Source organism: Heptranchias perlo, chromosome 6, assembly GCF_035084215.1.
Source record: "Heptranchias perlo isolate sHepPer1 chromosome 6, sHepPer1.hap1, whole genome shotgun sequence".
Taxonomy (NCBI): domain Eukaryota; kingdom Metazoa; phylum Chordata; class Chondrichthyes; order Hexanchiformes; family Hexanchidae; genus Heptranchias; species Heptranchias perlo.
In genome coordinates, this window is record NC_090330.1 from 78,293,964 (window position 1) to 78,310,133 (window position 16,170).

Below are 16,170 nucleotides of genomic sequence, written 5' to 3' on the forward strand. Positions count from 1 at the left end.
AGGATTGGGTTGAGTGGTAGTGGCGGGATGAGTACTGGCGAGGTGAGTAGGTGCAGGTCCGATGAGGATGAGGTTTGAGTGGATATGAGGGGTGATGTGACAGAGTAGTGTTGGCAGTGCAGAAGGAAATGTGGGGTGGGGGCGGTGATGTGGCAGACGGAGTGTAGGGGAAAGAGTAAGTGTACTCGCTTTGGCTGACCTACTGAGGTCATTGGAGCGCCTCCTGCACTGTATGCAGGTGGGCGATATGTTGGTGGTGCTGGTGACCTCCTCTGCCACCTCGAGCCAGGCCTTCCTGGTGGCAGAGGCAGGCCGCTTCCTCCTGCCCGCCGGGGGGAAGATCTCTGTCCTCCCCCTCCTTCTCACCCCATGTATTGATACCTGGAGTGAGGCGTCATTAAACTGGTAGCAGCCTTCCCCCTGGGCTGCTCCATGCTGTGATTTTTTCTTTTTGTTGCAGCATCTGTCAGTGGAGGACTGCCCCTTTAAATAGAGCTCCTCCAGCTGACAGATCTTACTGCGCATGCGCAGCCCGCCCGACGCGCAGATCAGCAGTGGGGAACCCGGAGGACAAGGTAAGTGGCTCCAATTATGCTACGATCGCGCGGGGAGCTGACTGATTTTGCCGGGCGCGTTACCCACGCGCCCGATAGCCCCCCCGTCGAGAACCCGCAGCCCTGGTAACATCGGGCCTTTTGGACATCCACTGATTTTAACTTCTTACCATTTAGAAAGTACCCTGTTCTATCCTTTTTTGATCCAAAGTTGATGACCTCACATTTGTCTACATTGAAATTCCATTTGCCACAGTTTTGCCCATTCACCTAATCTATCAATATCGCTTTGTAATTTTATGTTTTCATCTACACTGCTTACAATGCCACCAATCTTTGTGTCATCGGCAAACTTAGATATGAGTCTTTCTATGCCTTCATCTAAGTCGTTAATAAATATTGTGAATAATTGAGGCCCCAAGACAGATCCCTGCGGGACTCCACTAGTCACATCCTGCCAATGTGAGTACTTACCCATTATCCCTACTCTCTGTCGCCTTTCGCTCAGCCAACTTCCTAACCAAGTCCGTACTTCTATCCATGGACTTCTATCTTAGCTAACAGTCTCTTATGTGGGACCTTATCAAATGCCTTCTGGAAGTCCATATAAATAACATCCATTGACAGTCCCCTGTCCACTACTTTAGTCAGCTCTTCAAAAAATTCAATCAGGTTTGTCAGGCACGACCTACCTTTCACAATTCCGTGCTGGCTCTCTCTGATTAACTGAAAATTCTCGAGGTCACCCTAATTATAGACTCCAGCATTTTCCCCGCAACAGATGTTAGGCTAACTGGTCTATAATTCCCTGGTTTCCCTCTCTCCTTTCTTCACAAGCAATTTTGCAATCCAGAGGGACAGTTCCTGAATCTCGAGAACTTTGAAAGATTATAGTTAGGGCATCTGCAATGTGCTCACCTACTTCCTTTAAAACCCTGAGATGGAAACCATCTGGTCCTGGGGATTTGTCACTCTTTAGTGCTATTATTTTCTTCATTACTGTTGCATTACTTATATTAATTTTATCAAGTCTATGTCCCCGACTCAATATTAGTTTTCTTGGGATTTCCGGCATGCTATCCTCTTTTTCGACTGTAAATACTGACGCAAAATAATTGTTCAACATGTCCGCCATTTCCCCATTGTCAATGACAATATCCCCACTTTCAGTTTTTAAGGGGCCAACACTGCTCCTGACCACCCTCTTTTTCCTAATGTAACTATTCATAATATAGAATCTACAGAAACAAGCCATTCAGCTCAACTGGTCTATGCGTCAGTGTTTATACTCCACACGAGCATCCTCCCACTCTAATTACCTCTTCCCGCCCTGCCCCCTTATCTCTCTATTCTCTGCTCCTTCACGTGTGGGTGAAGTTTAGATTGATAGAGAAAAGACAAGGAAGTAGTACAGGAAAGTGATGGGGGTAATGATAAACAGAGTGTGTCAGGAAGGGACAGGGCGTACAAATATAAGAGTGCACTAGCAAATGGGGCCGGGGTTGGAAAGAATGGTAAAAAGACAAAATTAAAGGTTCTTTATCTGAATGTGCGCAGCATTCGTAATAAGATAGATGAATTGATGGCACAAATAGAAACAAATGGGTATGATCTTGTGGCCATTACAGAGATACGGTTGCAAGATGACAAGGTTGGGAGCTAAATATTCAGGGTTATTTAACATTTCGGAAGGATAGGAAAAAAGGTAAAGGTGGTGGAGTTGCTCTGTTAATAAAGGATGAAATTGGTATAATAGTGAGAAATGATCTTGGCTCAGAAGATCAAGATGTCAAATCACTTTGGATGGAGGTAAGAAATAGCAATGGAATGAAATCACTGGTGGAAGTAGTATATAGGCCCCCTAACAGTAGCTACACTGTAGGGCAAAATATGAATCAGGAAATAAGGGGGGGCTTGTAAAAGAGGTAATGTAATAATCGTGGGTGATTTTAACTTTCATATAGATTGGACAAATCAAATTGGCAAAAGTGGCCCTGAAGAGGAGTGTACGCGGGACTGTTTCTTAGACCAATATGTCGGGGAACCAACCAGGGGACAGGCCATTTTGGATCTGGTAATGGGTAACGAAACAGGATTAATTAATGATCTCAAAGTAAAGGATCCCTTGGGAAGCAGTGATCATAATATGATAGAATTTCACTTCCAGTTTGAGAGCGAGGATCTTGGGTCTGAAACTACTGTATTGAAGGGCAATTACAAAGCAATGAGGGTGGAATTGGCTAAAGTGGACTAGGTAAACAGATTAGGTAGTATGATAGTGGCAAACATTTAAACAGATATTTTATGACTCGGAACAAAAATATGTCCCTGTGAGGAGGAAAGACTCCACAGAAAGGATGAACCAACCATGGCTAACTAAGGAAGTCAAGGATGGTATCAGGTTAAAAGAAAAATCATACAACATCGCAAAGATTACTGGTAAGCCAAAGATTGGGAAAACTTTAAAAACCAGCAAAGGATGACTAAAAGAATAATAAAGAGGGAGAAAATAAATTATGAGTAAACAAGCAAGTAATATAAAAACTGACTGTAAAAGCTTCTACAAGTATATAAAAAGAAAAAGGGTAGCTAAAGTAAACATTGGTCTCGTAGAGGATAAGACTGGGGAAATAATAATGGAAAACAAGGAAATGGCAGAGGAATTGAACGGATATTTTGTATCTGCTTTCACAGTAGAAGACACTAATAACATACCAATAATAGTAGAAAATCAAGGGCAAAGGGGAGGGAGGAACTAAAAACAATCACTATCACTAGAGGAAAAAGTATTTGATAATGGGTCTAAAGGCTGACAAGTCCCCTGGACCTGATGGCTTGCATCGGAGGGTCTTAAAGGAAGTGGCTACAGAGATAGTGGATGCATTGATTGTAATCTTCCAGAATTCACTAGATTCTGGAAAGGTCCCAGCGGATTGAAAAACCGCAAACGTAACACCCCTATTCAAGAAGGGAGTGAGACAGAAAGCAGGTAACTATAGACCAGTTAGCTTAACATCTGTCATTGGGAAAATGCTCGAATCCATTATTAAGGAAGTAGTTGCAGGACATTTGGAGACTCATAATACAATCAAGGAGAGTCAACATGGTTTTATGAAGGGGAAATCATGTCGGGCAAATTTATTAGCATTCTTTGAGGAAGCAACGGGCAGGGCGGATAAAGGGGAACCAATGGATGCAGTATATTTGGATTTCCAAAAGGCATTTGATAAGGTGCCACATAAAAAGTTACTGTACAAGATAAGAGCTCATGGTGTTGGGGGTAATATACTGGCATGGATAGAGGATTGGCTAACTAACAGAAAACAAAGTCGGGATAAAAGGGTCATTTTCAAAATGGCAATCTGTAACTAGTGGGGTGCCGCAGGGATCAGTGCTGGGGCCTCAACTATTTACAATATATATCAATGACTTGGATGAAGGAACAGAATGTCTTGTGGCCAAATTTGCTGATGATACAAAGATAGGTGAAAAAGCAAGTTGCGATGAGGACACAAAGTCTGCAAAGGGAATTTGACAGGTTCAGCAAATGAACAAAAATTTGGCAGATGGAATATAATGTGGGAAAATGTGAAGTCATCCACTTTGGGAGGAAAAATAAAAAAGCAAAATATTATTTGAATGGAGAAATACTACAAAATGCTGCGGTACAGAGGGACCGAGTGTCCTTGTACATGAAACACAAGAAGTCAACATACAGGTGCAGCAGGTAATCCGGAAGGCAAACAGAATATTGGCCTTTATTTCTAGGGGGATGGAATATAAAACCAGGGAAGTCATGCTACAACTGTACAGGGTGCTGGTGAGACCACACCTGGAGTACTGCGTACAGTTCTGGTGCCCTTTTTTAAGGATAGATATACTTGCATTGGAGGCAGTTCAGAGAAGGTTCACTAGGTTGATTCCGGTTATGGAAGGGTTGTCTTATGAGGAAAGATTGAACAGGTTAGGTCTATACTCATTGGAGTTTAGAAGAATGTAAGGAATCTTACAACACCATGTTATAGTCCAACAATTTTATTTTAAAATCACAAGCTTTCGGAGATTATCCCCTTCGTCAGGTGAGTGAATGAATAAGAGGTTCTCAAATCGCATATCTTATATTAGGCTGGGACACCATCACACCAATCAAAAGGTGTCGTTGGTGTTCAGACAGGTTAGCCACGGAAAACAGTAGGTCCCAGTATGCTGAATACACATTGTGTCAAATTACACAGACAGAGACCCAAAAGGCAGAGAGAGAGAGAAAATATTAAAAACAGATAACTTCTTTTTCCCTTGCTGGTGGGGTTACGTGTAGGGTGACATGAACCCAAGATCCCGGTTGAGGCCATCCTCATGGGTGCGGAACTTGGCTATCAACTTCTGCTTGACGATTTTGCGTTGTCGTGTGCCTCGAAGGCCGCCTTGGAGAACGCTTACCCGAAGATCGGTGGCTGAATGTCCTTGACTGCTAAAGTGTTCCCCGACTGGGAGGGAACCCTCCTGTCTGGCGATTGTTGCGCGGTGTCCATTCATCCGTTGTCGCAGTGTCTGCATGGTCTCGCCAATGTACCATGCTCCGGGGCACCCTTTCCTGCAACGTATGAGGTAGACAACGTTGGCCGAGTCACAGGAGTATGAACCATGTACCTGGTGGGTGGTGTCCTCTCGTGTGATGGTGGTATCCGTGTCGATGATCTGGCATGTCTTGCAGAGGTTGTCGTGGCAGGGTTGCGTGGTGTCGTGGACGCTGTTCTCCTGAAAGCTGGGTAATTTGCTGCGAACGGGATATGACGCTCGACTTGTCGATCGACAGTTCCGATGGGCCACAGCAAAGAATCGCATAGACCTCCTCAGAAGACAAACACGGGACGCAACCAACAGAGTACCCTTCGTCGTCCAGTACTTCCCCGGAGCGGAGAAACTACGCCATGTTCTCCGCAGCCTTCAACATGTCATCGAGACACACGACAACGCAAAATCGTCGAGCAGAAATTGATAGCCAAGTTCCGCACCCATGAGGACGGCCTCAACCGGGATCTTGGTTCATGTCACGCTACACGTAACCCCACCAGCAAGGGAAAAAGAAGCTCTCGCGCTCTCTCGACACAATGTGTATTCAGCATACTGGGACTTACTGTTTTCCGTGGCTAACCTGTCTGAACACCAACGACACCTTTTGATTGGTGTGATGGTGTCCCAGCGTAATATAAGATATGCGATTTGAGAACCTCTTATTCATTCACTCACCTGACGAAGGGGATAATCTCCGAAAGCTTGTGATTTTAAAATAAAATTGTTGGACTATAACCTGGTGTTGTAAGATTCCTTACATTTGTCCACCCCAGTCCATCACCGGCATCTCCACATCGAGTTTAGAAGAATTAGAGGCGATCTTATTGAAACATATAAGATTCTGAGGGGACTCGATAGGATAGATGCTGAGAGGATGTTACCCCCTCATGGGGGAATCTAAAACTAGGGGGCATAGTCTCAGAATAAGGGGTCGCCCGCTTAAGACGGAAATGAGGAATTCTCCCAAGGGGTTGTGAATCTTTGGAATTCTTTACCCCAAAAAGCTGTGGAGGTTCACTCATTGAATGCATTCAAGGCTGAGTTAGACAAATTTTTGATCAGCAAGGGAGTCAAAGGATATGGGGAAAAGGCAGGAAAGTGGAGTTGAGGTAAAAACCAGATCAGCCGTGATCTCATTAAATGGCGGAGCAAGCTCGAGGAGCCGAATGGCCTACTCCTGCTCCTATTTCTTCTGGTCTTATGGTCCAATGGTGTGCATCAAGCATCCCCTTAAATGCATCAATGCTATCTGCTTCAGCCACTCTACGTGACAGCAAGCTCAACATTCTCACCACTCTCTGTGCAAAGAAATTCCTCCTAAATTTTTCATTTCATCTGTTATATTTATGTCCCTTTGTTCTGGACTCCCCCACAAACACAAACAGTTTCTCCACATTCACCTTATCAAATCCCTTCATAAATTTAAAGACCTTTATCAGGTCTCCTCTTCTCTTTTCTAGAGAAAAGAGCTGCAGCCTGCTCAATCTTTCCTGACAGTTATGTCCTCTCAATTCTGGTAACATCTATGTAAATCTTTTCTGCACTTTCCCCAGTGCTTCAGTATTTTTCTAGTATGGAGACTAGAACTGTGCACAATGCTATTACCGTAATATAATGTAGCTAGTTTGCAGTTTGCTACATTTTTTCCTGTACCATCCCATATATAGATTTTTTAAAAGGTCTGGTGAGCAGCTTGTCACTACATAGAAGGAAACTTTATTTCTTCTGTATTATTTTCTAATTGGTGAGAAGCTAGGAACTGTGGAGGAGCAGAGAGATTCAGGGGTCCAAGTACAGAAATCATTAAAAGCTAGTGGACAGGTACAAAAAAATAATTAAAAAGGCTAATGCAATGTTGGCCTTTATCTCAAGAGGGCTGGAATACAAAGGGGTGGGAATTATATTAGCTGTACAGAGAGCTCTGGTTAGACTCCACCTGGAGCACTGCATTCAGTTCTGGTCACCGCACCTCAGGAAAGATATATTGGCCGTGGAGGGGGTGCAGCGCAGATTCACCAGAATGATACTGAGCTAAATAGGTTAAATTCTGAGGATAGGTTGCATAGACGAGGCTTGTAGTCCCTTCAATATAGAACATTAAGAGGTGATTTAATTGATGTGTTTAAGATGATTAAACACATCAATTATTCCCTCTGGTGCGGGAGTCTAGAACAAAGGAACATAACCTTAAAATTAGACCTAGGCCGTTCAGGAAGCACTTCTTTGCACAAAGGGAGTGGAAATCTGGAACTCTCTTCCCCCAAAAAGTTGTTGAGGCTAGGTAAATTGGAAATCTCAAAACTGAGATTGATAGATTTTTGTTAGGCAAGGTGTAAAGGGATATGGATCAAAGGCAGGTTAATGGTTTAAGATACAGATCAGCCATGATCTATTCGAATGACAGAACAGGCTTGAGGGGCTGAATGGCCTACTCCTGTTCCTATGTTCCTAAATTTGAAGATGTTGAGTTAAAGTTGTGACTGAAAGCTGCATTGCAAACAGAATGAAACTTTTAAAAGACGTTATTTATGAGGGTTGGACGTCTGTTTTAAAGTAGCAGCTTATTATTGACAGATGCGGTCGGGGCGCAAGGCCATTAACGACGTGTCAGTGGGGCAGGGAAATTTAATTTGTGAGGCCATTGACAAATGCAACAATGGGGCCATGAAATTTACCAGTGAGGCTGTGGTTGGGCAAGGGTGCAGGGCCAGTAAATTTCATACAGGCCTAAGCTGCAAGGGGCCAAAGTTGCCAGCAAGACTTGGTGGCAGTCAGTGGAGAGGCCAGAACAGACTAGTAAGTATTTATATTTACCTTTTCAGCAGATTCTCTGTGGGCCAGGAGAAGCCCGGCCCCAGGCCCAGCCTTGCTCCTAGCACTGCATTGCCTGTGGACCCCCCCTCCCCAGCACCAACTTCATGCCAGGGACCCTTCCCTTGGGTTCCTGGTGTCTTCATGCTCCCGACCCAATTCCTACTCCTGCCAGTTTCGGGTGGGAGGCAGTGCTGCAGTATTTAAATGAGGCCTGGGAGTTAAAATGTCCCAGGCCTCAAGCTGATGTCACCCTCCCACCACACCCAACCTGACTATGCCCTGAGTTGAAATCAACCCTATCGTATTAGCTGTTGCAATCTGCAGCTGTTTCCCATACTCATTAATACTTAGTTTTAAAAAGCAGTCTGTACAGAGTGCTATTTCTAGTTGCCTGAACATTAAGGAAGTCAGCAGTTGAACAATAAATGGCTGCTATGTGTTCTGCTTCATGCCTTTTGACAGTACTTTAACCAGTTTCTAATTTTAGTAATGCTTGTTGAGATAGGCGCATATAAATAACTTGCTTCACACAACTCCTTTAAAGGAGAAACTCCCCAATGTGCTTCACAGAGTAACAGACACCAAGTTAGTAGAGATGACCATAAGTTGGGTTTTTAAGGAGGCTTTTAAGGATGGATACAGAGGGAGCAAAGTTGGGGGGGATTTAGTGGGGAGGGGTTCAGCAAGGGAGTTCCATTAGGGTAGATAAGAGACAGCCGAAGCTTCTGTTATCGATACTGAAAGAGAGAGGGGGAGGGTTGTACAGGAGGCCAGAGTCCCTGGACAGGCTAAGACAATGAGGCAGAAGGAGGTTTTACATGTAGGGTGCATTAGGACCATGGAGGGATTTTAAAAATCTACTTCTTTATGGGCATTTCCTGAGGCAATGTCAAAAGGATTTCTCTCAACACAATGTACAAGGCAATAGGCACTGTGGGGGTAATGTGGGCCTAACTTGCTGGGCTGGAAACGGGTGGGTTGGATGCCTGTTTTACACCCTGCCCAATTTTACTCTCCATTGACCCGAACCTGCCCGGCAGATTAGATTAAAATTATTCCCTGTATTTCATGTGCCCTTATACAACAGAAGCACGAGAGCAACCCATTGCTCTTTTTAAAATTTACAAGCAGTTTCAATAATAAAAAAAATTGTAATTTTTGAAGTTCTACCCAGTTATCCCATTGCTTCACGGATATGTCAGAATATTCGGAGGCAGTGTTATTTCATGGCCCCTCCTTGATCTCCTAATTTCTTTTTTAAGTATCCCCCTGCACTTTTTGTACTCCTCTAGGGCTTCCTCCGTCTTTAGCCTTTTGTATCTGCCAAAAGCCCTCCTTTTTTTCCTAATCCATTCTCGTATATCCCCTGACATCCAAGGTTCCCTGGAGTTCTTGGAACCACCCTTGACCTTTACGGGAACATGTTGCCATTGTATGGTCTCAATCTCCCTTCTGAAAGACTCCCATTGCTCCGATGCAGATTTTCCTACAAGCAGCTGATCCCAGTCCATTTTGGCCAGATCCTGCCTTATCCTATTAAAATCGGCCTTCCCCCAATTTAGAACCTTTATTTCCGGCCCCTCCCTGTCCTTTTCCATGACCACCTTAAATCTCACCGAATTATGGTCACTGTCACCAAAGTGCTCACCTACTAGCACTTCTTCCACTTGGCCGGCCACATTCCCTAGAATTAGGTCCAGTACCGCCCCCTCTCTTGTAGGACTTTCTACATGCTGGCTCAAAAAGCTCTCCTGGATGCACGTTAAGAATTTTGTACCCTCTAAGCCTTTTACACTCTGAGTATCCCAGTTAATATTGGGGAAGTTGAAATCCCCCACGATTATTACCCTATTATTATTTGCACAATTTTCTGAGATTTGCCTCCATATCTGTTCCTCTATCTCCCCCTGAATGTTTGGGGGCCTATAGTACACTCCCAAAGTGCTTGCCCCCTTTTTGTTTTTAAGCTCCACCCATATGGCCTCATTAGAGGAACCTGCTAATATATCATCCCTCCTTATGGCAGTAATTGATTCTTTAATTAATATTGCGACCCCCCCCCTCCTCTTATACCTCCCCCTCGGTCTCGCCTGAAGATTCTGTACCCCGGAACATTGAGCTGCCAGTCTTGCCCCTCCCTCAACCATGTCTCTGTGACAGCAACAATATCATACTCCCATGTGTTCATCAACACCTTCAGTTCATCCACCTTATTCGCAAGACTCCTTGCATTAAAAGAGATGCCATCCAGCCTTGCCCTCACATATTTGCCCTGTCTTCAAAGCTGACTTGTTTTTTTCCTCTATATTTGGCTGCACATCCCCCCTATTGTCGCTCCACTCTGTATCCCATCCCCCTGCCAAGTTAGTTTAAACCCCCCCCAACAGTGCTAGCAAACCTCCCCGCAAGGATATTTGTCCCGCTCTGGTTCAGATGCAACCCGTCCGACTTGTACAAGTCCCACCTTCCCCAGAAGCAGGCCCAGTGATCCAGGAAACTGAAACCCTCCCTCCTGCACCAACTCTTTAGCCACGCATTCATCTGTTCTATCCTCCTATTTCTATACTCACTAGCCCGTGGCACTGGGAGTAATCCAGAGATTACAACCTTTGAGGTCCTGCTCTTTAATCTGCTACCTAGCTCCCTAAATTCTTGATGCAGGACCTCATCTCCCTTCCTACCTATGTCGTTGGTCCCAATGTGGACCACGACCTCTGCCTGCTCACCCTCCCCCTTGAGAATGCCCTGAAGCCGCTCAGTGACATCCATGACCCTGGCACCAGGGAGGCAACAAACCATCCTGGAGTCACGTTTACGGCCACAGAAACGCCTGTCTGTTCCCCTTACGATAGAATCCCCTACCACTATAGCTCTTCCACTCTTTTTCCTCCCAGCCTGTGCAGCAGAGCTACCCCTGGTGCCAGGAAGTTGGCTGCTGCTGCCTTCCCCTGATAAGTCATCCCCCTCAACAATATCCAAAGCGGTATATTTGTTTGAGAGGGGGACGGCCACAGGGGACCCCTGCACTGCCTGCCTGCTCTTCTTACTCTGCCTGGTGGTCACCCAATTACTTCCTGCCTGTACAACCTTTACCTGCGGTGTGACCACCTCACTAAACGTGCTATCCACGACGTTCTCAGCATCGCGAATGCTCCTTAATGAATCCATCCGCAGCTCCAGTGCCGCAATGCGGTTTGTCAGTAGCTGCAGCTGGATGCATTTCCCGCACACATGGTCGTCAGGGACACCGGAAGGGTCCCTGATTTCCCACATAGAGCAGGAAGAGCATAACACGGGGCTGGGCTGTCCTGACATGACTTACCCTTTAACTAATTAATTCAAATTAAATGAATCCCACCAATTTCACTTCAATTAAAAAGGTATACTCAAGGGCCCTTGCTGAACAGCAGTCCCCCACTACACAACAGAGACCAGAGAATCCACAAACTCTAACCTTAGACAAATTCAGCAGGAAAATACTCACCAGCCAATCACTTACCTCTTCCTTGGTGACGTCCCACTTGGATTACTTTTTGCTTCTTATTTATCTCAGGTCCAGGAGTTAGGTCCCTGTGATGTCGCACAGTAGTTGTCTCTTGGTGCAGGTCTGCTGCTGCTTTTATTCCACAATCTCAGTCTTCTACTCTCAGGAAAAGTTTGGAAAAGCAAGGCAAAGCAGCACCTCCTTCCCCCACTTCACCAAACTCCCACACTTACCGAACTCTCAGCACACTGTGTAATATCCGCACACCATGCAGTCCGCACTGACAGGCCCCTGTATTTCTACAGTTGAGACTCAGATGAGTCAGGCCTGCCCCACCTTCAGGGACCAATTGAATCCAGCTAACCAATTAACTTGCTACAGCAGCTCTCTGCTGAAGCCTGACAGAAACTTAGAAATTTAAACTTTTAAATTGACCTTAAACAGTTGAAGCAATATGCACGAGATTGAAAGAGATTAACCCTTCAACTCCCACACTTACCGAACTCTCAGCACACTGTGTAATATCCGCATCCTAAGATGTTTTATAAATATATTAAGGGTAAGAGGATGACTAGGGAAAAAATAGGGCCCATTCGGGACAAAAATGGCAATCTGTGTGTGGAGCCGGCAGATGTCGGAGGGGTTCTAAATGAATTTTTTGCATCTGTTTTCACTATGGAGAAGGACGATGTAGACATAGAAATACGGCAGGGGGACTGTGATATACTCGAACATATTAACATCGAGCGGGAGGAGGTATTGGCGGTTTTAGCAGGCCTAAAAATGGATAAATCCCCAGGCCCGGACGAAATGTATCCCAGGCTACTGTGTGAGGCAAAGGAGGAGATTGCGGGGGCTCTGACACATATATTCAGAACCTCTCTGGCCACAGGGGATGTGCCAGAGGACTGGAGAACCGCTAATGTAATACCATTATTCAAGAAGGGGAGTAGGGAAAAACCGGGGAACTACAGGCCAGTGAGCCTAACATCAGTGGTAGGAAAATTATTGGAAAAAATTCTGAAGGACAAAATTAGTCTCCACTTGGAGAAGCAAGGATTAATCAGGGATAGTCAACATGGCTTTGTCAAGGGAAGATCATGTCTGACTAATTTGATTGAATTTTTTGAGGGGGTGACGAGGCGTGTGGATGAGGGTAACGCAGTGGATGTGGTATACATGGATTTCAGTAAGGCCTTCGATAAAGTCCCCCACAGGAGACTGGTCAAGAAGGTACGAGCCCATGGAATCCAGGGTGCCTTGGCACTTTGGATACAAAACTGGCTTAGTGGCAGAAGGCAGAGGGTGATGGTCGAAGGTTGTTTTTGTGACTGGAAGCCTGTGGCCAGTGGGGTACCACAGGGATCGGTGCTGGGTCCCTTGCTGTTTGTGGTCTACATTAACGACTTGGATATGAATGTAAAAGGTATGATCAGTAAGTTCGCTGATGATACAAAAATTGGTAGGGTGGTAAATAGCGAGGAGGATAGCCTCAGTCTGCAGGACGATATAGATGGGTTGGTCAGATGGGCGGAACAGTGGCAAATGGAATTTAACCCGGAAAAGTGCGAGGTGATGCACTTTGGAGGGACTAACAAGGCAAGGGAATACACAATGAATGGGAGGACCCGAGGCAAGACAGAGGGTCAGAGGGATCTTGGTGTGCAAGTTCACAGATCCCTGAAGGCGGCGGAACAGGTAGATAAGGTGGTAAAGAAGGCATATGGGATACTTGCCTTTATTAGCCGAGGCATAGAATATAAGAGCAAGGAGGTTATGATGGAGCTGTATAAAACACTGGTTAGGCCACAGCTGGAGTACTGTGTGCAGTTCTGGTCGCCACACTACAGGAAGGATGTGATCGCTTTGGAGAGGGTGCAGAGGAGATTCACCAGGATGTTACCAGGGCTGGAGCGCTTCAGCTATGAAGAGAGACTGGGAAGATTGGGTTTGTTTTCCTGGGAGCAGAGGAGGCTGAGGGGGGACATGATTGAGGTGTACAAAATTATGAGGGGCACAGATAGGATGGATACTAAGGAGCTTTTTCCCTTCGTTGAGGGTTCTATAACAAGGGGACATAGATTCAAGGTAAAAGGCGGGAGGTTTAGAGGGGATTTGAGAAAGAACTTTTTCACCCAGAGGGTGGTTGGAGTCTGGAACTCACTGCCTGAAAGGGTTGTGGAGGCAGGAACCCTCACAACATTCAAGAAGCATTTGGATGAGCACTTGAAATGCCATAGCATACAAGGCTACGGACCAAATGCTGGAATATGGGATTAGAGTAGACAGGGCTGATGGCCGGCGCGGACACGATGGGCCGAAGGGCCTCTATCCGTGCTGTATAACTCTATGACTCTATGACTATGATTCATTAAACTGCAGCATGAAAGTCAATAAAGAATCCCTCCACCTATCCACTTCCCTCTCCTTTAAGACCCTGCTTAAAATACACCTCTTTGACCAAGCTTTTGGTTACCCCTCCAAATATCTCCTTATGTGGTTCGGTATCCATATTTGTCTGATTGTGCCTATATGAAGTGCCTTGGGATATTTTTCTATGTTAACAGTGCTATATAAATGCAAGTTGTTGTTGTTATTATAGTATGACAGAACCTTTTAACTGATTTAATTGCAGGTGAGCATCAGTCACGTCAATACATAGTGTTTCCCATCATAATTGTGGCGCTTTTAATTATGGTCAGCATACTCACCTTTCTTTATTGTAAGAAAACACCAATCAGCAAAGAAGTTTTTCCTCAAAGGTGAGTATTTGTGCATGGAATTCATATCCTGGCATTTGGTGAGGTTACCTTATTTTATACCAGTGCTTGAATCCCTTCAATCTGGTTTCTGTCCCATCCACAGCACCAAGTCACTAATGACAGATCACAACAAACTATCCTTCCTCATCCTCCATGAGCTCTCTACGGCTTTCAACACTTTTCCCTTCACCGCCTCTCCTCTGTGTTTCACCTACATGGCCTCGCCCCATCCTGGTTCCACTTCTACCTGAACCAGCTAAATCCTCCCTTGCTGATATGGGCACTACCCCTAGCTTCATCTTGCCCCCCTTCTGGTTTTCATTTACATGCTGCCTCCATACGTATGGTGAGAGACCCAACTCTTCCCTGACATATCCTTGGCTCTGTAACTGTCACGGTGCTATCCAATGGCCTGTCTGACATGAAGTTGTGAATTTCTCCAGCTCACTATTAACTCTGTAGGACTGTCCTTGTATGGTTCCATTGCTACCTTTCCGAATTCAGCTACTGCATGTCCAGCAAGAGCTTCGCTTCCCACCCCTGCACCGTCTCCTCCCAGGCTCCTCTAAGGATTTATCCTTGGCTCCCTTCTCGTCCTTATCTATATGCTACCCCTGGTTAACATCATCCGAGGCACGGGGTCAGCTTTCACGTGCGCTGATCACACCCAGCTCCACCACTTCTCGACCTCTCAACTGCCTCCATGTTGTCCAACATCAAGTCTTGGATGAGTCACAAATTTCTCCAGCTCAGCACTGGGAAGAATTAAGCTGTTGTCTTCTTCCATAAGCACTGCTTCCTTGATACTGGCTCCATCTTCCTCCACGGCCATACTCTCTGCTGAACCAGAGCGTTCACTGTCTTCACATCCTGTTTGACCCTCAGCGAAGCTTTAAATACTTCTCCATCACAAAGATTTCTTACTTCCACTTCTACAACTTTGCCAACTCCATGCCTAACTTGGCCTCTCCTTTACAGGAACCATTATACATGTCTACATCACCTCCAGACTCGACTACACCAATGCTCCCCTTTCCGGTCTCTCGTTATACACTCTTCATAAGCTGTAACTTGTCCAAAACTTTGTAGCGCGTGTCCTGTTCCACACTAAATCCTGCTTACCCATCACCCCCATCCTCACTGACCTACACTGGCTCCCTGATGCATTCAATTCAAAATCCTTGCCTCGTGTATAAACTTTTCATGGTCTTGCCAAGGTTATCTCTGCAATCTGCTCCAGCCCTATATCCCCTCCCCAAGGCTTTGTTCCTCTAACTACAACCTTCAATGCATTCTCTTAACACCCATTCACCCCATCTTTTCATGGCAGACCGTTTAGCCACGTTGGTCATAATCTCTGGAACTCCCTCTCCAATTCTGCCTGTCTCTCCATCTCTTAAAAACCTTCTCAAAACCCATCTCTTTGACACTTTTGGTCATCCCTCTTAATCTCCCTTTCTGGCTCGGTCTGAGTTTTCCCATTTGTGGGGATTTCTTTACATTAAAGTCACAATATAAATGGAAGTTGTTGCCCTCACCGAGACCTCATTAGCTCCCCACCCTCCAGTTCACTGACTTAAAATTCATTGAGCTTATTTTCAAATTACTCCATACCCTTGCTCCTTGGGGGAGAGAGTTCCAGATTTCCACGACCATATGTGAGAAAAATGCTTCCTGATTTCACTCCTGAATGGCCGAGCTCTAATATTAAGAGTTTGCCCGCTTGTTATGGATTCCACCACCATTAATAGTTAATTGTTGTAATAAAGAAATTTAGAGCAGATTTGGGTGACAATAAAGCCTGAATATCTGAACTACTGTAATGTTAAAGACTCCTAAGTAAGCCCTATGTGCGGTACTGAGAGAAGGCCGTGCAAAGAGAGGCAGCTAAAGGGTCGAAACTTGCCAACAACACGAGCTACTGGTGGACCTTGCACGCAGCGGGCGGCTTCCCAAAAAATTGCAGTGGACTGTCTGCAAT

General features: G+C 45.4%; 1 protein-coding gene across 2 annotated transcripts in view; it reads left to right on the plus strand.

Moving 5' to 3' along the window:
* LOC137323069 (nectin-3-like) overlaps positions 1 to 16,170 on the plus strand; it is a 140,286-nt gene that overhangs the window by 54,524 nt on the left and 69,592 nt on the right. Inside the window, exon 6 of one of the 2 annotated variants that reach the window (XM_067986470.1) lies at positions 14,063 to 14,189. In XM_067986470.1, the coding sequence (XP_067842571.1) occupies positions 14,063 to 14,189 (127 nt within the window). Of the gene's footprint in view, positions 1 to 5,268; positions 5,796 to 14,062; positions 14,190 to 16,170 lie in introns of those variants that run through there. The other variant, XM_067986471.1, reaches the window with a different exon arrangement.